This window comes from Acartia tonsa, chromosome 10 (assembly GCF_053477335.1).
Source record: "Acartia tonsa isolate MP-2025a chromosome 10, ASM5347733v1, whole genome shotgun sequence".
Classification (NCBI taxonomy): domain Eukaryota; kingdom Metazoa; phylum Arthropoda; class Copepoda; order Calanoida; family Acartiidae; genus Acartia; species Acartia tonsa.
In genome coordinates, this window is record NC_137269.1 from 12,134,520 (window position 1) to 12,161,261 (window position 26,742).

A 26,742-nucleotide genomic window follows, 5' to 3' on the forward strand; every position below is an offset into this window, starting at 1 on the left:
AAATAATAGTTCATTAATTTTTTTTGTTCAAATCTAAATCTTTGTGCAAATTTAGACGAAGAGAAGTTTTATTCAAGCGTCCTTAAATTATCAAATAAAGAACAAAATATTTATTATTTTTCCCTATCAATTTTGTATTTTTTATAAATGTCCCGTATTTTTTATTTTAAAGATAATTTATTTATAAAAAAAATTGAAATTTTAATCGGAAGATATTTTTAAACTTTGACTCCAAGAAAAAGAAAAAAAATTGCATCTAACGATTTAAAGAGAAAGATTTTTTTATTTTCCAATAACATATCTCTGTATCCATGATTTTTAATAGATTTGCCCTGATCTCTTAATTGTTTGTTTAAAGAATAATATATTGCTTGACAAAAACTTGAATATAATCCTTAAAAATGCCTCTAGTAAATTGTATATTTCAGTACAATAATGTTAAATAAAATATTTTTCTATTTCTTTTAACTAAACTAACACATCAATTTTTACATGTAATTTCGATCTATGACGTCATATCTTAAAGTTATGACGTCATATCTTGAAGTTATGACGTCAAATCTTGAAGTTATGACGTCATATCTTGTAAGTACAACGTCATAATCGTTATATCTTAGAACTATGATGTAACATTTTCAAGAATCCAGTCTCGAAACTTCGATATTCTGAAACAATTTCAGCTGTTTAATAAAAAAAGTATTAAATTCTTTTACATGTATTGTATATCTAAACAAACATGTTTGTAAAAAAATACACTAATATCAGTTACACCCCTTTTGGCCTCTAGGGGCTTTTGAAAGAAGGGGGTGGGGGAGAGTAGAACTTTCACTTTTGATTTTAGTTTTAAAAAGAAGTAATAAAACAATTTTATTTTTAGGACGCATTTTTTTTGTAGGGGTGACCTTTTTGGGAAGGTCTGAGGTATTCTCCATCAAAATAGTGTAAAACCTTCCCTTGACCTATAAGGGTAATAAGGGAAAGTGTTGAAGTCTTAAAAATGAAAAGGTGAAAAATAAGCTTCCCCTTGGCCTAAAAAGAGTTTCAATATAAAGAAAACCATATTATTTCGCTACATAAACAAAGACAGACAGTCATCCTGTTACTTTAAAGATAACTACTTTGTAATATCCGCGGAAAGCTGTCTATAATATGATACGTTAAATAACTTTCTACACACACAAACAGACTACTTTAAACTGTTTTAAACCTATTTTTGAAAGGTATATAAAAAATAAACTCTGATACCTACAGAATCATACTGCAGAGTTAAAAATAAAAATAGACCCCTAAATAACTTTTTGGGGGAATTTAAAGTTTATTTTTTACTCTACATTGAATAAATTTTGCTTCATATTGATATGTCTTTACTTTTTGAGTATATTTTATAAACCTTTCAAAAACAGTTTAACAAAAAATATTTGAAATATCTATAAATTACCTGGTGCACACCCCTGGAAGATTAGGCTCTGCACATCCGATGCCCCAACTAAAAATAATACAATATTTATGAAAAAAATCAGGGAAATGGGAATCTATATTAAGGTTTGTTACGAAAGTCAGCAATGGTTTAGATTAAAGTTTTAGTGTTTTGACTTCTTAAGAAATGCATTAAACTATATACTGTCAAATTAGTATGCTTAAAAGAAATTATCTGCATTTTCTCCCAAGAAGGAACAGCCTGGATATTTTAAAAACATTTCGTGCATATATCCTTATAATAGAATAATTAGAAAGATAGCCTGAAGCGATCTCTCTGAAAAAAAATATACTAAAAATCTATTTTTAAACTGTCATGCTTAATTCATTCTTAATTATGCTCCATACTGATGGATTGCAATGAAAAAATTTCAGCCGTCTATTTTTAAAGGTCCATGTTTCAGACACACAGATTATTCGCTTCGCTGCTGAAAACATCTTTTCTAATGGTTAAAGCAGACAAAAAAATCTATTAAGTTCAATGGTTAATTACAAATTTTTAAAATTTACCAGTTCTTTATTTAAAATATTAGTTATCATTAAAATGTCCGAAAATAAAAAAACTAAAACTAAATCGTTCCTAAAGCTTGATTGTTAAAAACTTAAAAAAGCTATTGTTCTTGATTAACAATAGATTTCATATTAAATTTCTTTTGTTTTTCAATAAAACCTGATATAATATTGCGCATAAGATTTTATTATCAAACTAGAGGTTACTCCCCTAGAGGCCTCTATACCCCTGGATATTATCTCTTGGGACGAGTGATAACAACGTACGGTCAGACTTTTACTTAGATGTTATCTATTGCAGATAATACACCCTTTGATTATAAACCTTTGTTTGTAAGTTATAAATGTTCTTCTTAACTAGTTGCACACTTTTTGAACTTACAAATTCTCCATTATGTTACTATTAATGTCAAGCCTTTGAAGACTTTTAACATCTTTAGTTATGATACGGTTTTGGCCGATCTTCGGCCCCAACACCTCTTATTAACTACATTGTGTTTTTTTTATGAGAACTTTTTTGAAAGCAATTTTACCCCACTTATAGTTATCAGAATTAATGATTAATGGCTTATTTTCTTCGTTTTTTAAGGCAATTAATAGAACACCAAAAAAATATTTCAGTTTTTATCTAAAAAGTACAGTAAAATTTAAAATTCAAAACTTAGGTGTCAACGTCTAAAAATGGTTTTAGCGCATTTTTCTTATGCTCAAATATTCAACCTTTTGCAAGAATGGCTGCTAAACACTTGAAAGTTGAAATATAGAGCTAAAAATGTATACAGATACTATTAGGGACATGTACTAGAACATATCAAAGTTTGAAGGTCATATCTCAACCAGGGAGGGAGTAATGGCCCCCCAAAGTCGACAACAGAAAATCCAATTTTTTTTCTTGCAAAGGATAGAAGATTTAGGCATAAGAAAAATGCGCTAAAACCATTTTTAGATGTTGACACCTAAGTTTTGAATTTTAGATTTTACTGTACTTTTTAGATAAAAACTGAAATATTTTTTTGGTGTTCTATTAATTGCCTTAAAAAACGAAGAAAAAAAAGCCATTAATCATTAAATTCTGATAACTATAAGTGGGGTAAAAATGCTTTCAAAAAAGTTCTCATAAAATAAAACACATTGTATGTGGTATTTTTCATCTGAAAAAAAACCAACAGTAGAACAATAAATTTGATTAGCATGCACTATAATAAAGTGAAACTTGTAGCTTGCTAAAATCACGACCCCATCCACTGCCCTCCTACTGGATGAACGAACTGATCATTAAAATAGCAACCTAAATTAACGACAATTTTTCCTCTGTCATAATATCCACGTATATTCTATATCCTTAAGTAGAACTGACCTAATAATGCCCGCCAGGAACCACCTGTCATCCTTACCTAATAATGCCCGATAGGAACCACCTGTGATCCTTACCTAATAATGCCCACCAAGAACCACCTGTGATCCTTACCTAATAATGTCTGCTAGGAACCACCTGTCATCCTTACCTAATAATGCCCGCTAGGAACCACCTGTCATCCTTACCCAATAATGCCCGCTAGGAACCACCTGTCATCCTTACCTTATAATGCCCGCTAGGAACCACCTGTCATCTTTATCTTATAATGCCAGCAAGGAACCACCTGTCATCCTTACTTAATAATGCCCACTAGGAACCACCTGTCATCCTTACCTAATAATACCCGCTAGGAACCACCTGTTATCCTTACCTAATAATGCCCGCTAGGAACCACCTGTCATCCTTACCTAATAATGCCCGCTAGGAACCACCTGTAATCCTTACCTAATAATGCCTGCTAGGAACCACCTGTCATCCTTACCTAATAATGCCCGCTAGGAACCACCTGTCATCCTTACCTTATAATGCCCGCTAGGAACCACCTGTCATCTTTATCTTATAATGCCCGCAAGGAACCACCTGTCATCCTTACTTAATAATGCCCACTAGGAACCACCTGTCATCCTTACCTAATAATACCCGCTAGGAACCACCTGTTATCCTTACCTAATAATGCCCGCTAGGAACCACCTGTCATCCTTACCTAATAATGCCCACCAAGAACCACCTGCCATCCTTACCTAATAATGTCCGCTAGGAACCACCAGTCATCCTTACCCAATAATGCCCGCTAAGAACCACCTGCAATCCTTACCTAATAATGCCCGCTAGGAACCACCTTCCATCCTTACCTAATAATGCCCGCTAGGAACCACCTGTCATCCTTACCTTATAATGCCCGCTAGGAACCACCTGTCATCTTTATCTTATAATGCCCGCAAGGAACCACCTGTCATCCTTACTTAATAATGCCCACTAGGAACCACCTGTCATCCTTACCTAATAATACCCGCTAGGAACCACCTGTTATCCTTACCTAATAATGCCCGCTAGGAACCACCCGTCATCCTTACCTAATAATGCCCACCAAGAACCACCTGCCATCCTTACCTAATAATGTCCGCTAGGAACCACCTGTCATCCTTACCTAATAATGCTCGCTAGGAACCACCTGTAATTCTTACCTAATAATGCCCGCTAGGAACCACCTGTCATCCTTACCTAATAATGCCCGCAAGGAACCACCTGTCATCCTTACCTAATAATGCCCGCAAGGAACCACCTGTCATCCTTACCCAATAATGCCCGCTAGGAACCACCTGTCATCCTTACCTAATAATGCCCGCTAGGAACCACCTGTCACCTTTACCTAATAATGCCCGCAAGGAACCACCTGTCATTCTTACCTTATAATGCCCGCTAGGAACCACCTGTCATCCTTACCTAATAATGCCCGCAAGGAACCACCTGTCATCCTTACCCATTAATGCCCGCTAGGAACCACCTGTCATCCTTACCTTATAATACCCGCTAGGAACCACCTGTCATCCTTACCTAATAATGCCCGCTAGGAACCACCTGTCATCCTTACCTAATAATGCCTGCTAGGAACCACCTGTCATCCTTACCTAATAATACCCGCTAGAAACCACCTTCCATCCTTACCTAATAATGCCCACTAGAAACCATCTATCATCCTTACCTAATAATGCCCGCTAGGAACCACCTGTCATCCTTACCCTTCACCACCATTGGTCCTCCAGAATCTCCCTGAAATAAAATAGAAATAGTAGTAAATTAATTCGACAACCCTGTTTTTTAATTTATTTTTAAAAAAAATTTTTAGATGATAATTTTTATCTAATTGCGACTTCTGTTGAGGGTGGTGGAACCCTCCTTCAAAATAGTTACAAACCTTCCCAGAAACCTGTAAAAGAAAACAATATCGGTTATGTGGTTAGCAAGATCCTTCGGTACACACAGACATACACAGATCCTGTTACTTTATTAAACAGGTTGTTTTAAGAGAAATTTCTTTTTTAAAAACCTAATTATGAATAACATTTTCTACTATTAACACAGGCCGCGCAATCTGAATTTTAAAAACGTCCGAGATTTTTTTGCACACCCTTTTCCATAAAATTCAAATATGATATGTGTATTTGAAAATATTGGATATATTCCCTTTTTGCGCATCAAAAATAACAAAGAAAATTAATTCTAAAGAACTGTAGCGCGTGAACAAGAGAGGTGCAAAAAGGGGTTAAATTCACTTCCTAAATTAAGGGTTTGCATTCTCATTCCTTAAAACCCAAATCTTCTCTGTTTTAACTAAAAATAGATCGCCTTAAAACCAGAGTCATTAAAAATTATTGTGTTTGCTAAAGTACGATCAGTAGAAATGTTTTGGCCCTGTACATGCAAAATTATTGTAAAAAGCTCAGGATTGAGCAATCAAGGGCTGGAATTTTAGAGGACGCTTCCTTAAAACAAAAGTTGGTTAATCCAAACCAAAATGAGACCTTTTAGGACACCCCTTCTATAGAGTTTAATAGGTTAACCGTCACCCTATGTAGCTCAACACCTCATTAAGATTTATAATTTATTTAGGTTGGAATATTAGGGTTGCTTTTTCCACTGACAATTTTTTTGAACACACCCTTGAAAGAAATCCTTGCCATTGATAAAATGTATGAAAGAGAATTGCAAATAATTTTGTAAAAGTATAGTTAAGGTTCAACAAAAGTTTTCTTTCAAGTATTAAATTAATTTTAAAACTTTTCATTTGACCCACACAGGAATATGTAATACAAATGTGTAAAATAATTCCATTCTATTCTATAAAGTAGTAAGGTTTTTTTTATCTGAAGCTTAAAGGCTCAATATCTATTAAACTAATTGTGTTATCCATTTTAATGTTTGGATTAAATTTAATTGAATTTTTCCCCTAAAATTAATAGTGTAGTTGGAGTATAAAATAAATTGAAACAAAACTGGTTTTATTGTTATTTTTCCAAACGCTATTTTTTGTTAAAGGCTTTGCTAAGACCAAACTAACACAAATATCTAAAGTTTTTTATTTTTACTCCTTAATTGCTATTATTTATTAAATCTAACTTTTGATGCGATTTTATATAAAAAAAATCTCTGTTCAGAGTAAAGGTACGCTAAAACTAAACATGATAATTAAATTTTGCACTAATTTTTGCAATAAAAATGATCGGAAACAGTCCCCTTAAGGAGCGGTTCGTCGTATTTTTAAAATGTTTTTTTTATATAGGTTATTTTAGGTCAGGTTAGGTGATTGTCCCACAGGGTTAGGTAATTGACCCCGCAGGGTTAGAGACCCCGCAGGGGCTAGAAATAGGAGAAAACCTACTGTGAAAAATACGAAGAATCGCCCCTTAAGGTGCGTTGCCACAAAAGGGACTATACCCAACTGATCTACTTATTAAAATTTAATTCTGTTTAATTGAATCTTATTTTTAGTAACCTAACTCCAAATTTTCATTAAAACTGCACTATTCTTATTAAAGTTTTTTTTAATTTAATAACACAAAAATAGAATATAAACTAACTAAATCTGTTATTAAGCCATTTTACCACATGAAACTTCCCTAATAATCTTGAATTTGGACGATGAAATGTGTGATGCTATTGAGAACATCAAATAAAGAAAAATTTGTTTACACTTAAAGCCTTTTTGGGCTTTGTTGTATAAGAATTTTAGGCGGTTTCCTTCAAAGCGCCTGTTCGAGTACAAAAACCCCTCCTTCATTAATTGAAAAATAAGGCCAAAATTTTACAAACTTATTTTCTTTTTCTTGGTTTTTGAGCTTCCAACAATATTTTTAATCAAAATATACATCCAATAATACTAAATCGATTGCTCAAATTAAATTATTTCAAATTTTAATTTTGAATTCTATTCACTCCTCTTAGTATAAGGTTAGTGCCAAATTATTTTGGAAGATAGAAAAGTAATTAAGAGAATATATTCAAAAAATTTAAAAGAACTTTTCATATTATTTGAATCAATACTAAGAAGCCATTAATTACAACTTATACGGCTGCGGCCATAGACAAAACTGTTGACTGAAATCTTTAGTTTGCAGTTAGCCGATGGTTTTTTTCTGAATAGTTTTGAAAGCTATTGATCCATCTCAACCCAAGACTACTTTATCAAACTAACATCTTTGTACAGGCCAAATATATATTTCAAAAACAAAAGATTTTATTCTCAATCGTCCTATAAACTTTTTTTTTGACATTTTAAAAATTTACATTCCCGCTACTTATATTTTTCTGAATTTTATTTGATACTAACGATTTCGCCCCTAGCCTCTAGGGGTTTTGCCCCAATAGGTATAATTACATCTTCTATTACCTACCCAGCCGAAAAAAATGTGAATGGATCGCAAATTTTCGCGAAAAAAATGGCGAATTCGCAAAATTCGTAAAAATTCTTAAATTTTTTTTTCTTGGGTTGGAGGTGTCAAACCCCCCAAGAAAATAGCATAAAACCACCACAGGACCAATAGGTAGATACCCTGAAGAGTAGAATCCGATCGGTTCAGTGGTTACCGAGATCTTAAGGGACAGACGGACGGACGGACAGACATCATTCTACTTTGTATTATAGAAATATACCTTTGGTAGCTGATAAATACAATGGAGAAGAAGGGGATTTATATTGAGATAGAAACTTTTTTTAGTTTTTTAAAATGCTAGCTAATACAATAGCTTCTGTGATTAATATGAAATGCCAAGAACAAAATTATACAGGGAGGGAGGGATAATTTGACTGTTAATTATATTGGTATTCAAAGTTTTACATATAAGTTCTCTGATTCGTTGGCTTAAAAACTTTGGGTGTTTTTATTTTATTAGACCTTGATTGTTTTGTTCAAATTTATAGTGTTTAAACTTTGAAACCAATATTTTTAATGTACAGACAGGGGTAATTTTGTTTGTCATGAATGGGGATTTACATCAATCTACCGTTCATTGTCTTATCCCTTAAGATCCCTGCAATAATCTGAAGAGATTAATTTAATTGCGGAGAATTAAGATAGAAAATTAGGGTTTTGTTTTCATCACGGATTACAGGGATAGGTTGATGAAAGATTCTTAAGAACTATCAGTAATTACTCTAAGAGTTATACAGGTTATAATACAAATGAAATTTACTGAACCGCGTTTTGAGATAGGCTTCATAAATTTCTGTAAAGAGTCCCCTCGCCAATGAACATGAAAGGCAGGGAGTAAGGGAGGGGACAATGGGCAATTAATTCAATATAAGAGTTATCAAAGAAAGGGCATGAAATCCAGTTTAATCCAATAAATTTGTAGGAAATTATAAAGGGATTGTTAATTGAATAATAGATTTCCATAGCGTCATGTAAAGTGAAATCACAACTTGTTTTTGTTGAAATATATTGAGGTTTTTGGTGTGATTTTTATATTAAAAGATTATTGGACCCGGCCAGCTGCTAGCAATAATATGACTGCCCCTTTTTATTCTGTTTATTTCCCTTGCCCCTTGCCCCCACCTCCCTTCTCCCTTCTCCCCGTCTGCTACATTCCAAACTAACACAACAAGTGTTTATTTCTCTCCCCCCCCCTTCCCTTATCCCTTCTCCCCGTCTGCAATATTTAAAACATACATAACGAGTAGCGGCATTCTATGCGCAAGTCCCCAAACTCAGTCAGAAACTGCTAAATTCTTGCACATTCCCTTTAAGCCAGTCCCCAAAGTCTGAGACTCCTAAAAATTGAATATTCGATCCATTGTCCCCTCCCTTACTCCCTGATGAAAGGGGTTCTTTATTTGATGGAGCAAGGAGGGGTTAGAAAATAGCTTAAAACCATCTTATGCCTTAAATCTGGAACTAAAATGGCCTGAAACTATCGCAAAACCTATGTGTAACGCTTTATTAAAAAACCCAGACATAACAGACACAAATTCCTGTGCACGTATTTGGGATAATAGTAAAATTATTTTTTTTTACCTGACACGAATCTTTCTTTCCATTTTCATAACCAGCACACATGAAAATATCTGGTATCACCTGGAATAGATATAGTATGTCAAGATGGTCAGATATTTTCATAACCAGCACACATGAAAATATCTGGTATCACCTGCAATAGATATAGTATGTGTAGATGGTCAGATATTTTCATAACCAGCACACATGAAAATATCTGGTATCACCTACAATAGATATAGTATGTCTAGATGGTCAGATATTTTCATAACCAGCACACATGAAAATATCTGGTATCACCTACAATAGATATAGTATGTCTAGATGGTCAGATATTTTCATAACCAGCACACATGAAAATATCTGGTATCACCTACAATAGATATAGTATGTGTAGATGGTCAGATATTTTCATAACCAGCACACATGAAAATATCTGGTATCACCTACAATAGATATAGTATGTCTAGATGGCCAGATATTTTCATAACCAGCACACATGAAAATATCTGGTATCACCTACAATAGATATAGTATGTGTAGATGGTCAGATATTTTCATAACCAGCACACATGAAAATATCTGGTATCACCTACAATAGATATAGTATGTCTAGATGGTCAGATATTTTCATAACCAGCACACATGAAAATATCTGGTATCACCTACAATAGATATAGTATGTGTAGATGGTCAGATATTTTCATAACCAGCACACATGAAAATATCTGGTATCACCTACAATAGATATAGTATGTCTAGATGGTCAGATATTTTCATAACCAGCACACATGAAAATATCTGGTATCACCTGGAATAGATATAGTATGTCTAGATGGTCAGATATTTTCATAACCAGCACACATGAAAATATCTGGTATCACCTGGAATAAATATAGTATGTCTAGATGGTCAGATATTTTCATAACCAGCACACATGAAAATATCTGGTATCACCTGGAATAAATATAGTATGTCTAGATGGTCAGATATTTTCATAACCAGCACACATGAAAATATCTGGTATCACCTGGAATAGATATAGTATGTCTAGATGGTGAAACTGTGGTCCCATCATCTGTCAAACATATAAAGGAAATTCTAGCAGACAAACACCGTTGTTTATTTTGTGTTTATACGATTTATCCAAGTAATACGAGGGATGAAATTTTTTATAATATAAATTCTGGGAATAATATTAATTCATAGTTGACTTGTTTTATATGTTTTGTCAAATGCTTCACTTTTTACGAGAGAAGAAATTTAAACACGATATCATTTATCCAAAAAAAGCTTTGTCCTAAGAAATGCAACTATTTTTAGCTGACTCATTGTGTGATGGAAATGATATGTTTAAACCCATTCGCTATAACGCTATTCCTATAATGAAGTATATAGACTTATGTTTAATGTTTATTTAAGCCATTAACAGAGATGAAAGGCAAAATCTTTCTAAAATTTCCTAGGGTTTCTTATATAAATGATTATGTAAGGCGTAGAAAACCCTAACTCTGAGGCTAGACTTTCATAGCGTTTGGCCCAAAAAAGAACTAATAATTTAGACAATAAGAAGGGAGGGGGGGGGGGCAAGATACCATATTTTTTCATATAGAGCAAGGAAAATAAAGAATTATCAAATATTGTGTTATAATGATTTCCCCCCTACTGGTTCTTTATGCCCTGTACATTCAACATTAAAAATGAATATTTTAAATATAAAATATTATATATCTATTTCATATCAAGGTTATAGGGATATGATAATTTAAAATTTATTATTCTTGACTACCGAATAAAATGCCGCTAAAAAGTTATTATAGAAGCAGACGATAAAACAAAAATTCTACTTGGAATTGATAATTCTGTTATTGACAAATTTAATAAATCCCTAATTTACAAGAAAATAATAATGTTAACTATTTTATCTTTCAACCCTTACTTATTTTTAATTGTCTAAATATATTGAAATTTGCTTTAGCTAAATTGTTGTAATATTCTAGTAATCTGGTTTTAAAATAATTAAGGTATTAAATTAAGTACCATTATCCCATCCCTTTATCCTTGATAAAATATAGACTTAATTAAAGTTATAAAATACTACTCAAATATCAGTTGTTAAAAACATTAATTATTTCAAATATCATATTTTTCTCGTTATTTTATCATTAAAATACTAAAATTCTACAGTAAAATATTTTTCTTTTCCTTTGCAATTATCCTTATTTCGGTTTCAGGATAAACGCAGGAGTCCCAAACGTCGGAGTAGACAAACGCAGGAATGTTAAAATATTGATTTAATTAATTATTTCTATACAGATTTGGTTAGGTTAAGATATGAATGTACAAATAAGCCCCTCGCAGGGGTTAGGCATTTCATAAACCTATAAGATGGTCTAAAGTAGGTTAGGTAGGTTAGGTAGGTTAGGTTAGGTTAAGTGTCCACTTCTGCGTTTATCCACTCCGACGTTTGGGACTCCTGCGTTTGTCCTAGGGCCCTCATTTCCATTGATTCTTTCGAATTATATAATAGTAAGAGTTGGGCAATTAATTGGCCATTAAAGAGGCATAAATATTATTAGAATATTCATACAAGAATCGTAGAATCAAAGTGTGACTGTCATTTTATGCTTAGGTAACTTAGGACAAATCACTTAAAAAATTAATATTACTAAAAACAAGCCTCCCCCCTACCTTTACGTTAAAAAATAATGGGGGTTGATCTCAGGTCATTAATCAATTTGAGGGAAACTTTTGTTAATTGTTTGTAAGTTTTAACCTCATATCACGATTCTATTACAACTCATGGTGGCAAGGGACACTGGAACGTAAATTGAGGTTGTAGCCAAATTTACAGTCCATTGTCTTATCCCTTAATATCCCTGAATATGATACCTCGTGTCTTCCTGCTGCTAGAAACATGGATTTGCACTTGTCATTTGATACTATGGGTACTTGGACCTAAAATTAAATAAAATATCTATAATCCAAAGTAGAACGATGTCTGTCGGTCCGTCTGAAGCTTAAGATCTCGGTAACCACTGAACCGATTGGATTCTACTCTTAAGGGTATATACCTATTGGTCCTGTGGTGGTTTTAAGCTATTTTATTGAGGGGTGGGACACCTCCAACCCCCCAAAAAATAAATATCCCCCCCCCCTCAAAAAAAAAGTTGTTTTTAGGCAGTTACTTCACATAAATTGGCAGCTCCAGAATTTTTTAGAATTACCTCTTGGGGCAAAGTCCCTAGAGGCTAGGGGCGAAGTCGCTAGTTATTATTATAGGAATAAAGTGATGAACAAACAAAGGATATATTAATCTTCTTGATAATCTTTATAATTATGTCGTTTATGCAGTTGTTGTTATAAAACCCAAAAACGTCACTGACAGCCACCACATTTCAAATCAGCCACAGCCATCCTGAACCGCAGCCACTCTTGGCAAAAGCTCAATATGAATTACTTGGAAGAAATAGACCAATGTTTTAAACACTTTCATGGGTATTATTATTCTTTCTGTTTAAATGTTTTTGTGAAATTAATGTTTTATGACGCATACAGGAAAACTATTATCTACATACATTAATTTTCAATTGAAACAAAATTCTATACAAAAAGTTTTCAGGTTTCAAGTGGGTACATGGCAGATTTACCACTAGCAAAAATACAGTGATAATACTGTAATAAACACAGTGATTTACTGTCATAAACACAGTTTTACTGTCAAATTTACACCAGCGTTTTTAGGGGGTATGACAAAATACAGTTATTGCACTGTCATATTCACAGTTTTGCTGTTAATTATATACCTTCATATTGACAAAACTACATCTATTAAATTTATACCTACTTATTTATCCATAATATTTAATACATCTATTACATATAGAAAAATATATGTATAAATCCACTTCAAAGTTGTAGCATTATACCTATCCCTTGATTTACTCCCCCCTTTCTCCCCTTTCATATCAGATTATCGCAAATAAACCTCTGAGCGGTGGTTGTATTTTAGCTAGTGGTAAAAGTGGAAGCACCCCATTCAAGTGTGTAAATTCAATTTTTTTGTGTCGTATCTACAAATTTTACAGTTTTATTTAACCTTTTATTAACAGAAAGAAAAAAAACATCCATAAAAGCAAATCTTAAATATAAAATGTTAAAAATGAACAATAACATTTATAGAGTGGCAAATAAACAAAATATTATTCGAAATTCGATGCTAATATTATTAAATTTGCCTAGAATTCAATATTATTCTTATAAAAGTAACAGGATGTGTGTGTGTCTGTCTTTCTGTCTGTACCGAAGGATCTTGTTAACTTAAAACTCCTCCTTTTATTAACAGATAACCCCCTGAAAAATGACCTCTCCCCACAAAATTTTAGATTTTACTTTTTCTTTTTATAACTAAAATCGAAAACGAGGGGAGAGTAACTTACCCTCCCCTTTCCCCTAGAAGATCTAGAAGCGAATCCGCTAGTTCTGGTTAATGTACAAACAACTTGCATTCATCAACATGTAATTGAGTTTTTAGGATCATACTCAATTGACAGGCGTCTGACACACGGCTGCCGAGCCCTGGAAGACAATTTTCACCCGTAACAAGTATAATAACATCCATGAAAACTTACATGTTGAAGTATGGAGGGAAGGACACCCTTTTCACTTAGTCTGCCCCAACCAGCGACTGTCCCAAATTCTCCTAAAAAATTGGTTAAATTATGTAAGGTAAGGTAATCTGGATAAGTGGTAATCCCGCTGGGTATGAGAAAACCAGGGTTGGATCTTCTCTATGAAAACTTATCGAATAAACGTAAATCATAGTCTACAAACCTCAGAGATATTAAAGGATAAGACAATGAACGATAAGAAATGTACAACCCAATTATAATGAACAAAATTATACCTTCTTTAAATTGAAAATATTCGTAGAAAAATTTGGATATTGCTAATTTGTACAACCAATTTAAAAAAAAATAATAGACTCTTCATATACAAATTCTTTAAATTGTTGAGAATTATTTAGGATTATTTTCCTTTTAATCTTTGGTTACCCGTATAATTTACAGTCCCATGACCCCTTCCTCCTGATTATAAGATTTATTTAAGATCAAATGTAATTACCTATTAGAAGATCATCATTGGCTGGCAGACAGATAGGGATAATATTATCTGCAAATCTGACCGGCTTCTCTAGCCGCACCAGGGCCAGGTCATTCTCATATGTGAAGAAATTGTAGTGAGGATGCACAACCTAAACAAAAATTAGTTTACTTAACAGTCATAGGAGTTGCTCTGTCTATTTGATAAATCTTATAAGTATAAATGTATAACCCAGACAACTATCTGGATTTAGAGTAGCTATTGGCTGATATCCAAAGACCCAATTGGAAGTTGGCACAGGGTCCACGGGATAAATAAAGACTTCTTCCTTTGATACAATAAACTTAACTTCTCATGCCTGGTATTTTCGTCATTATTCAATTTTTCGTCAGTAAAACAATCTAATAACCATAAATGGCCTTTGGAATCGATAGTTTTCAATAAAGGGAGAAAAAATTATTAATGATCATAGAAATCTTCACAAAAAATCAGAATCAATCTTTATTAGTTAAGCATTAATTTACGATCTATTAAAATTGACCTATTTTGAAATAGTCTTTAATATAAACCATAATTTTGAACTAATCTGCTTAAATTATAATTGCCAATTATTTGGAATTGAAACTTATTGAAAAGTTCTGACACTATACTATAGCTCTACAAGTGTTAATATTCGTTTGTCCTACCATCTTATTTTACACCTTAGCTTTTATTAATGTTGTCATCCTTGTCATATAATATTTTATGATGTTTCAAATATATTGAGAAAATTAAATGAAAATTTTCCATCGTATATTAAATTTCTATTGAACTAAAATTTCAATTATATTTTTCTGTGTATAGCAAAATAAAGTGTTTTTAATCAGCTTTCTTAATAAAACAAATAAAACAAGGATGACAACACCCATACAAGCAAAGCAAAACAACAAATGCTATTTAAGATTAACAAAATTGTGACTAAGAAATTCCAAACCTCACTCTTTTATTTTCAATTTATTTAGTGGTCAAAATCAGCATGTTCAAAATAGACAAACATACTTTTTTTAAAAAAATGATTATAGAGTTGCTACGCTTCCTAAATCTTACCTAACTATTACATACATCCTCTTGCAATGTCTTAAATCGATAGAACAATGCTAGCATGTCTAAATTGCCGAAAGGAGCTATCAGTTACGAACTTACGGACCGAACCCAATTATATAAATGCTTGACTTTCAAAGCATACCTTTTTACTGGCTTTGAGTTCCATGTGTGGATCTGGTTCTGATTCTGTGGAAAAGTCCCATTCACCAAGTCGTAGACGGATTTGAGACAAAGTCAAACTAAAAAAAGAAAATAAATCTGTGGCGTCGTATTATAGACAGCATTCCGTGGATATTAAAATGGAAATTATAAGTTTAAATCCAGTTTTGTTTTCCCCGAGGACCCGTCGACCGGGCTAACAAAACTGGTATTTATATCATGAATTTAATTTTCAATTGTCTATAATACGATACAATATATTATTTTTCAGTATGGCTTATAACAGTGGATATTAATCTGTGTCAAAGCCATATTGTATAATTACTTACTCGTCCACACAATGTCCAGCTGTGGCAACCCAGTATTCATTCAACAGAGCACCTCCACACCTTAATAATAAATTTCATGATTTAAATAGGTTAAAATCTCTAACAAATGGTCTTACAACATATAAAAACAAGGATGACAACATCCATAAAAGCGAAGCACTGAAACGGTAGGACAAACGGACATTAACACTTATATAGTGTCAGAACTGAATAATCAGAATATAGATGTATAAGAGTCGAAGCAAAATTGTAAGTTAATTTGTTGAAAAACTGCTTGATACAGGATAATGTTTATGGACATACTTAAATATTTAGGACTTGATTATAGAGTTGCTTCGCTTATAACATTATGCTTTGTTGTCCCAGGAATCAATATACCAAAAATCAGATCAATCGGGTGATTAGATCACATAAAAATTTGTTGTTAAAAAAGTAAAAAAATCAACATGTTTAAAATGGACGTACGGAAATTTTGGTAATAATTATAGAGTTGCTACGCTTTCTAAATCGTACCTAACTACTAAAGGAATCACCATGCAAAATTTGAAATCAATAGGACAATTCTAACATGCCTAAATTATAGAAAAAAGCTATCCGTTACGGACGGACGGACGGACCGACCCTAATTATAGAAAAGCTTCGCTTTTAAAAAACTTTGGCACATCAAGTTAATCTTTGAAAACACATTGAATAAGTTGAAATATGCAGCCATTTTTTGTGTTTTAGTAGAAATATTACTGAATTATTCAAAATGTCCTTCTGTCTGTACTTCTGTCAGCTAAGTTTAGAGATATTTTCGATAGCTGCTATTTAAGATAGATTCAGATTTAGTTTTTTTTGACTATACCAATTGAAATCCGTTATGTAATTTGTCATCTTGTCCGTCGGCCTGTCAATCAAGTTACAAAATATAAATATATATAAAAAATATAAAATCCAGTACATAATTTACTTGGCACGTCCGTCTGTCGGGAATAATCTATTGGTGATTAATTTTATTGATAACAGCTGCTTTTTTGTTTAGTATATCCGTCCGTCTGTCTGTTTAAAAAAAAATCTATATCGTTCCCCAAATTCAATAATCATAAAATACGCAAATTAAAATAAGGAATTGCTTCTCAAACGTTTGGTTAAATATTTTCTAAAATCATTAATTCTTAAAATATTCCAAACTCATGATAGAATTATATTTTGACATGACTAATATAAAACTAAAATATCAAAGAAAATTGCAGACAATATTGGATAGAGGGAAAAGTTTTTCTCGTATTCATTCGAATCCGGTGGATAGGATCCGGTTCTCATCCATACGAAAAAAACTATGTCTAGCATCGTATTATATCCAGTTTTCTACGAATATAGAAATGTACAATCATAAGATTAAAACCAGTTTTTTTAGCCGGTGCCTCAAACGTTTGGTTAAATATTTTCTAAAATCATTAATTCTTAAATATTTCAAACTCATGATGAAATTATTTCTTGATATGACTAATATAAAACTAAAATATCAAAGAAAACTGCAGACAATATTGGATAGCGGGAAAAGTTCTTAATTTTTAGGTCCCTCTACATGTAACATTTCTGCAAGTCAAAATGAAAAACTATTGAGACAATTTTTAGAAAAAAAAGTGGAAAAAATTATAAAAGAACCTCCAGTCTTTACAGAAACAGAAAATTTTAATCAATTATTTGGAGATAAAAGTGTCATGTGTGATAGAATAAAACTAAATCCATCTCTTTTTTCACGGGTTTCCTTTCCCACTTATCCTCTCATCCTTCCTTTTTAGACGTAATTATGTGTAATTTTGGTACACTTGGTACACTAAAAATTTGGTTGGAGTATTTTGCTTATTTATACATCCTTAACCAGTTAGGGAGTTGAATCCATTTTTATAGAAGCAGAAATATAATCTATGATTATGGTTTGGACCCTCTAAAACTGTAATCTACCTTTCCACTTTCCCCTCTCTTGGTGAAGATATCTTCAACGCTAAAACGATTTTTGAAATGTAAGATTCTACTTTCCCCTCTCTTGGTGAAGATATCTTCAACGCCGATACGATTTTTGAAATGTAAGATTCCACTTTTCCCTCTCTTGGTGAAGATATCTTCAACGCCGATATGATTTTTGAAATTTAAGGTTCCACTTTTGCCTCTCTTGGTGAAGATATCTTTAACAAGAGAGACAAAAGTGGAATCTTATATTTCAAAAATCGTATCGGCGTTGAAGATATCTTCACCAAGAGAGGGGAAAGTGGAAGGGTAGATTACAGTTTTAGAGGGTCCAAAGCATAATCATAGATTATATTTCTGCTTCTATAAAAATGGATTCAACTCCCTAACTGTTAACTTACTGTGCTAGACTATATGTGGACTATTAAATTTCCTGAAAGTTACTTCTTTCATCAGAAAGTTCAAATAAAAAATGTATTTATAGCTGGGTAAAACTAGAATAGTAAGATATTCAAAAGCAAAGATCAAAAGAGAATTAAGATTGCATTTTAAATTTTAACAAACTTAAGAAATGATCATTGATAAAAGACATTTGACGATTTAAATTTGACAAAGTTATAGGAATTTGGTGTAAAGCGTGCACAGGGCTTTGCCAAGTGGGTGCGTGATGCACTCCGCTAGATATTATTACAATCTTAAAAGTAAAACTAAAGGAGGGAAGGGGAATATGAATAGCCATCGTCTAAATCAGGAATATCGAAGTGTATACTAAAATTAAATAAAAGCTTTGCTTCAAAAAGTTTTTACAAAATTTATTTTGTTGGGGGTAATTTCCTGTTGTATTAGTGGAAAATAACTTTTTTCTTCTTTGGTTATGGGTTAAATTTTAAATAGAAATAAGGTTATTTCATTTAGAAAAGTGCACGTTTAATTATTGGGCCAAATCCTATCAAATTTCCTAGGTTAGCTTATGATATGCGTTATAAATTCAACCTAAACCTTAATGATATAAAGTGAAATTACTAAGGAAACCTAAAACTTAAGCTAACCTAAGAAATTTTGTAGTTTGTCGTTTGTTTATTACTTTTAAATAGGTTTGGTAAGAGAATAGTAAAAAATTTAACCCCTTCCTTTATTTACAATTTATTTTATAAATAAATGTGGAGGGGCCATAGATGGGAATGGGTGGGGTAAAGCGTTGTTGACACTCCTCCAAATTGTTAAAAAAACATTAGATTATACCCTCAAACCTTTGAAAATCCTCATTTTATCCCCCTCATAATAAAAGCTTGTACGTCCATTGGAGGCCGAGGGGCTATTAGGGGCCGATTATACATACTTAAAAGTTCCTAACCTGTGTGTTGAAGACCCAAAAATGTTGAGAAAAGAAGTTCTTCTTACTGATACCTGTTAAATCAAATGTTTATATAAAAATATAAAAAGATCTTACACATTTTTCTTTAAAAAATTAGGGTCGCTACTCGCTGGTAAGGCAAATAACCCTTTTATGATTTTATTTAATTATTGTAGATTTTTTATGTGATTTTGAGGATTTTTACAAAAATAATTTTGCCTCACCAGCGAGCAGCGACCCTATAATTTTTTTTATGAAATCACCTCTGTATTGAAAAAAATAATCGTCAATGTCTTTAAAAGGACTATATACAAAAACAAATAAATTAGAAGCAGCTTATATATAATTTACCTGCCAAGGGAACTCGCCATAACAGGCTCTGCTGCCATTCACAATTCTTCCCTCGGAACAAAATCTTTTGGTGGATGGTTGACCGCAAACATTGCGCGGAGCACTCACTGCTGATACCACACTTGAACTTAATTAAAGGTTACATTTAACTAGTTTATATACTCAAGAATATATTACCTCAAATGCTTTTTATTTTGTTTGAGTTATTAAAGGAAAAAGTGCCAAGTCAAGCACAAAACAACCACCCCGCACATTTTTAAATAAGTTGAAAATAAGGAGGGGGGTCTGCAGAGGTTAGGCATGAGGAAAAAAAACTACCCCCCCCCTCCCATCTATTCGAAAATAAGGTGGAGTTTCAATGCTCGATAGGCACTTTTAAGGAAAGCACCCAGATTATTTTTTGTACCTGGATGTTCCAAATTTTGGGATAACAAATTGTTGAACCGGAGCTACGGTGGTGGTCATTTGTGTAGTTGTCATCGTTGTAGTCGTGGTAGTTGTTGTGGTCGTTGTTGTGGTTGTAGTTGTTGTTGTTGTAGCTAGGGTTGTTGTTTCTTCTGGCATTGTAGCATGCCCGTTTTCCTAAAGTTTTAATTTATTCAATTGCCATTTTAAAAAGTGGCAGGGAAAGCAAAAAGTAGCCTAAATCATCCCAAGGCATGCCAATATGCAATTATTGGTTGAAATTTAAGGACTTAAATAATTATGAATGAATGTATTATTATACTTTACTGAACTCTTTTTAACAAAAATATTATGGCATATAGTATTACAGCGCTACTTTTGGCTATGTACACAATTATTCTTGTTTTTTCTTCAAAGCTTTATTATTTTTAGATTAGATATGAAGTTCCATATATAATGAACTTCCTGTATAATTCTGAAAATTTATCAATCTATTTGTCTTTGTATATAAGATGATCTGTCAGTCTGTCTGTCTTTGTATGTTAGACGATCCGCAGCCTGTCTGTCTTTCTATTATACCTGTAATTTTGCTGGGAAGAAAGTAACAATACTGCCAATATCTGGAAGAGGTTTTGGGGGTCTCGGGGGCCTGGTTGGGGCCTGTTTCACCCCCCAATCCCAAGAATCCTAGAAAATTGAAAAATATTTAAACATTTAAACATTTTTTAGCTGTATTTTTAATATTCGTAGAAAAAAAGATAAAATACGATACGAAACATGGTTTTTTTTTAGTATTGCTTAGAACCAAATCTAATCCAGCGGATATTATTCGGTTTCAAAACGAAACTGAAAATAATTTACTTGATATCTCAATTTATTTAAATAAGGGGAATAGGGCATTATATTGTTTTTTTTTGTTTATTACTTTAGATCAGGTTAGAATAGTTTATAATATGTAGCCCTGCAGGGTTAGGACCCCTACAGGAAAAGGCCCAGCAGGGGCTCTTCATGGTAAAAATAACAACCCTCTTTTTATTTTAATTTTCTTTTATATTAGGGGGTGGTTGGCTAGCTATAGGGGGCGCTCGTTATTTTGTAACTAATTACCTTATCACTAGAATGAATCATGTTGAGGGGCGAGGAGGAATGCTTGTTGCCCATATAAGTTTCTGTAACGGCCAGAGATGGGGCCTAAAAATATAGAGATACTACTATATAAACCATTCTTATTTGTCTGTTGGACGGTCTGTCTATATAGACGTAAAAGCTTCTTTCCATGTTTTTTTTTACAAATCATGTGACAAAGATCTAAAGACAATGGACTTAAAATTGATAATTATATACCCAATTAAGATAATCAAAATTAAACCTTCCGTAGATTTGAATTATTAGTTTAAAAAGTTTGAACACTTCTAGTTTGGAACTAACCATAGTTGTTGAGCCATCGAATTAGATAACGTGGTTATAAAACTTTGAGTACCAGTATAATTTACAGTCTAAAGTCCCCTCCCTTCCTGGACGCATTTCCAGACTTACCAATTCTGAGGGGCTGTTATGGTTATCCTCTTCCTTGATATCTTGACCGGGGAAATATTTTTCATCCTTCCACCCATTCTCGCCTGGCATCTTAGTAAAAAAAGCAAAATATTATTACACAATAATAAATCTAACAAACAATCAATGTTTTCTTTTAATTTTCAACAACTTCTTATTGTTTGTAAACCATAAATATAATTGGATAAGACAATGGCCGATAAATTGATGTACTACATTCCCAATGATGATACAATGTAACTTTTGTTTCAAATTAGATGGGATTAACTATATTTTTTTTTAAATCAAGGATCAAGAATCTTTAAAGAAACAAATCGAAGTATAATTAATGGTTATAACCCTTCCTTTAGGATTCTGTTATTCAAATATTGATTCTATCCCATGCGGGACTAGGCAAAAAAATTTGAAAAAACTCGAAACCTCCAAGGGGGCGGTAAAAGAGTGTTTACCCCAGTCTAACTTACTTTGAAAAAATACATTAAAGTACCCCCTAAATCCTTTGAAACCACTGAAATAAAATGTTGGACGTCCTTAGATACTTGATTATATTGGTGGATTGGATTCCTTACCTGCCAGGAATGATGACCCGAGCCTCCATTCTTCCAGCTATGGCTTCCAGGTTTTATCTAAATAAAAGTTAGATTTAAATATTTTTCAATTAAAAGTAATCTTCCATCTTATAGATTATAGAATATTTAAGATCAAAATTATTTTTTTCCCTTTCATTTAAATTTATCTTTTTTTCCAGGGATCACAAGGGCTATGGAAATTTCTGATAAATTGATGTACATCCCTTATGATGACAAGCAAAATTACCCCTTCTGTAACTGTGGAAACGTTTAAGGAAACTTAATGAACCAACAAATTAAAATTCAATAAAAGTCCAAAAGTTGTTAAGCCAACGAAGAAGAAAACTTTTTTTTATAAATCTTTAGGAACTAGTGCAATAAAAAGCTCAATGTCAGCTCTTCAAGGCTTTTTTTATTAGTATTCGAGCGTTTGCTGACATCCTTATCTGAAAAGCAAAATACCTTTGAAGGTGGCGGTGATTTCCATGGTTTCCTTGTATGCCAACTGGTAGCCACCACTGAGTGTTCAGGTTCTGGCGTGGTCGCAGACGGAGGCCACATTAACACAGAGCCAGCGGCTGGCGGGGATTTGGATGGCCGTGGAGGTCGGGTCGGCGGATCTTTAAACATTCCAACGCGGTCTATTGAGTCGGACAACGGTGGGTTTCTGAAAAAAAAATATTATTCAAATTTGTATTACCATATTACCCATTTTTCGCAACGGCGCTAATTTCTTTTTAGTAGCGAAGCTACTCTATCATTCAATTTGTCAGTAACGCTATGGGGGAGATATGAATTTCTCGTCTGCTATATAATATAGACGGCTGAATTTCCCCTATTACAATGAGCATCAGTATACAATTCACTTTGTCCGTCAGTCTGTCAGTCAACTACACAAATATGAATATAAGAACAATTATGAAAGGTTTCGTGTTTTAATCTATAAATCTATTCTTGATTCATAACTACTGGACTCTGCTCCTGAGTCACTTAGTCAGTATATAAATTTATGATTTTTTGGTGCATAGCTTGTCATGGATGTTGTCATCTTTGTTGTATATCTAAGAGCTCGTATATTCATGCCACAGTTTACTTTCAGTAGCAAGTTAATTAAATTAATTCATTTTGACTAATATCACATCGTATTAAAGACAGTAGTCCGCGGATATTAAAAAAATAATTTAAAATCAATTTTGTTAGCTCCAAGGGTTGAAGGCTCGGGCTTACAAATTATTTATTTTATGATTTTTATTTTAATACCCGTGGAAAATTGTATTTATTGTAATATATCTGCCCCCCAAATATCATTTTATATTTATTTCTCTTGTTGGATATACCTTATTACTGCAACGGAGTTTTTCTTACTTTATTATTTTTTTACCCGTGTCTAATATAAAAGTTGTAATTAGATAAAAAACTTTAAAAAAATACAAAACATACGAAATAAGCAGGGAGGAAGGGGACATTGGGCTGTTTATTACACAAGTCTCTAAAGTTTTCTCATTCGTTGGCTCAACAAAGAAGTAATTTTGTGTATCATCATTGGGGATGTACATCAATTTATCGGCCATTATCTTATCCCTAGCTTTAGATCATAAAGAATAAGAGAAATCAAGGATGAATACACACTACGGGAAATTATTTACAAAAAAAACAAGGTTGATATCATCCTAAAGAAGCGAAGCACAAAAAATCATTGGTGGACAAACGGACAAAGTGATTCATAGAGCAGATTTACAGTGGTCATAAACAAGAAAGCATGATCGACATACCGGTCATAGTAAGGAATAACATCCTATTCTAAGTAGCAGCAGAGAAAATGAAAAATTGTTTGAAAAGCATAAAAGCGGCTAAAAAAACTGCTTTAAAGCAGTCAGAGATACATACTAAATATACTACATAATTGTGAAAGTGTTGACTAAAATAATCAAAGGATTAACTTTAAAAGCAGCTGATGAATTATTATTTTCCTAATAGCATTACGGACTGACGGTCAGACAAACTTAATGAATTATAGAGTAGCTTCTCTACTAATAATTTTAACATATAAACTTAAAAATCAAAGTTTACATAACTTTTTTTTTTTAATTTGAAGATTTAATTTGTAAATACGAAGCTAATCTTTATATTATACCTACTAATTAAAAAAAAAATTATAAGCCTAAGCTCTGCTCTTAATATGTAGTTTTTTTTTTGTAATTGCTTGGCTACTCTTTAAATTGGGTATGGTCGTCAACTGTTAGGTAATAAAAAGATCTAGGTATAAGCGTCTATGGGGGGGGGAGGGGTAGATATACCACACTTTTCTGGGATCTTGCCAAGTCAAGTATCAACTGTTGGGAATATCAAAGGATGACTCCATGCAAAATTTGAGCCGGATCCGGCCAAAACCGGCCGTGAATTTTATGAAAAACCGGTTTTTTCCGGTTTTTAGGGGGTATCTGTAAATCGATTCAGCTGGAGCAAAACCGGTAAGAGGTACAAAAAATTTTACTTCACATGAAATTTAGCCAATGCAATTGCCTACAAAAATGTACTTCATCATCAACTTGATTGGACACATCTTTCCCCTCCTAAATGTCCATTAAAACCTCGGAAACGGCAAAAATCGCCAAAAATCACGCCTTCGGCGGCAAATAACGGCTAAACGGTCAGCCGGAGGCGAATGAAACATAAATAAAGAAATGTCTGCCTCAAAAAGTTGTTCAACATCAAAGAGATGCTTGAAGTCTCTAAAACGACTCCTTCCCCTCCTTTAAGGGGAAAAACTGAAAAAACGTGATTTTCAAAAGTATGCCCACTTCGTGGGTGTGGGGGGCACTGAACCCGTCACCCCAGGGTCACCAAATATAAAGTCTAGGCGGCCCACAATGCTGAATTTTCACCAAGTGAAAGTCTTGTGTCATTATCTCTTATGAGAAAAAAGTTATTAATTAATTTAAATTTCAAATTGTGATTTTTTGATGGATTTCTTTGATGAAATGACAGGCTGGTCAATTTTTAGACCATTTTATGCTGTTTTCGGCCCGCCACGCCCAAACGGTTTGAGATAATCTCACGGGACCTTTTGCCCGACCTAAGCCTGGTTATTAGTAAGGTCTAAGAAAAAAAAATCCCGGATTGGATGAAGCACGACATCGCTGCGCGCCGTCAAAAATCGCTGGTCGGCTCATTTTGCCCCCTCAAACCCTCACCTCGTGCCATTTTTCTGTATAAAGATTATAATTATAATCTTTTGCGTAAGTCTGTTTTTTTTTCCTAGACCTCACAAATAACCAGACTTAGGTTGGGCAAAAGGTCCCGTGAGATTATCTCAAACCGTTTGGGCGTGACGGCCCAAAAACCGCAAAAAATGGCCTAAAAATTGACCGGCCTGTAATTTCATCAAAGAAATCCATCAAAAAATCACAATTTGAAATTTTAATTAATTAATAACTTTTTTCTCATAAGAGATAATGACACAAGACTTTCACTTGGTGAAAATTCAGCATTGTGGGCCGCCTAGACTTTATATTTGGTGACCCTGGGGTGATGGGTTCAGTGCCCCCCACACCCACGAAGTGGGCATACTTTTGAAAATCACGTTTTTTCAGTTATTCCCCTTAAAGGAGGGGAAGGAGTCGTTTTAGAGACTTCAAGCATCTCTTTGATGTTGAACAACTTTTTGAGGCAGACATTTCTTTATTTATGTTTCATTCGCCTCCGGCTGACCGTTTAGCCGTTATTTGCCGCCGAAGGCGTGATTTTTGGCGATTTTTGCCGTTTCCGAGGTTTTAATGGACATTTAGGAGGGGAAAGATGTGTCCAATCAAGTTGATGATGAAGTACATTTTTGTAGGCAATTGCATTGGCTAAATTTCATGTGAAGTAAAATTTTTTGTACCTCTAACCGGTTTTGCTCCAGCTGAATCGATTTACAGATACCCCCTAAAAACCGGAAAAAACCGGTTTTTCATAAAATTCACGGCCGGTTTTGGCCGGATCCGGCTCAAATTTTGCATGGAGTCATCCTTTGATATTCCCAACAGTTGATACTTGACTTGGCAAGATCCCAGAAAAGTGTGGTATATCTAGGGAGGGGGTGTTTTCCCACTCAAACTTTGTAACTCCTCAAATTACCTCCCTCACAATTAAACAAAAAATACATTAGATTAACCCCCACAAGCCTTTGATTCCCTCAATTTATCCCCATGAAAAAAGCTTGGACTCCTTGGATATAAGTGTCATGATTATTTCAATTATACCTTGTAAAATATCTTGTTTATTCTTTTCCTTGTATATTACAGTATTATATAAAGTAGTAAGTAGTAAGTAAATTAATGAAATTCTCGACTTTGGAAGCTTTATATATGTTCTTGGATGATTTTAGGCTATATCATTTTTTTGTTTAAGTCTTAGGAATGGTTTTAGACTATAATTCATACTCTAGATGCAAGGGGGGGATCATCCGTATTATATTATTATAAAAATAAATCTAGATATAAATGTTGCTCCTTGTAAACCTACCTATCAATATATTTTATTGCTATTCATATTCTCGTGTATGAAA

At 33.2% G+C, this 26,742-nt stretch overlaps 1 protein-coding gene across 1 annotated transcript in view; it reads right to left on the reverse strand.

The window, feature by feature from the left end:
• Positions 1 to 365: 365 nt before the first annotated feature.
• The window catches only part of LOC145329415 (serine proteinase stubble-like), a 39,171-nt gene continuing 12,794 nt past the window's right edge, over positions 366 to 26,742 (reverse strand). The window contains exons 4-20 of the mRNA XM_080173526.1: positions 22,656 to 22,860; positions 22,194 to 22,250; positions 21,607 to 21,696; positions 21,178 to 21,261; positions 20,650 to 20,757; positions 20,072 to 20,247; positions 19,666 to 19,792; positions 19,315 to 19,367; positions 16,008 to 16,067; positions 15,662 to 15,758; positions 14,458 to 14,587; positions 13,965 to 14,035; positions 12,226 to 12,291; positions 9,355 to 9,414; positions 5,046 to 5,113; positions 1,439 to 1,486; positions 366 to 665 (exon numbers count right to left, since the gene is read on the reverse strand). Of these exons, the coding sequence (XP_080029652.1) occupies positions 620 to 665; positions 1,439 to 1,486; positions 5,046 to 5,113; positions 9,355 to 9,414; positions 12,226 to 12,291; positions 13,965 to 14,035; positions 14,458 to 14,587; positions 15,662 to 15,758; positions 16,008 to 16,067; positions 19,315 to 19,367; positions 19,666 to 19,792; positions 20,072 to 20,247; positions 20,650 to 20,757; positions 21,178 to 21,261; positions 21,607 to 21,696; positions 22,194 to 22,250; positions 22,656 to 22,823 (1,509 nt within the window). The 5' untranslated portion in view covers positions 22,824 to 22,860 and the 3' untranslated portion in view covers positions 366 to 619. The remainder of the gene's footprint in view (positions 666 to 1,438; positions 1,487 to 5,045; positions 5,114 to 9,354; positions 9,415 to 12,225; positions 12,292 to 13,964; positions 14,036 to 14,457; positions 14,588 to 15,661; positions 15,759 to 16,007; positions 16,068 to 19,314; positions 19,368 to 19,665; positions 19,793 to 20,071; positions 20,248 to 20,649; positions 20,758 to 21,177; positions 21,262 to 21,606; positions 21,697 to 22,193; positions 22,251 to 22,655; positions 22,861 to 26,742) is intronic.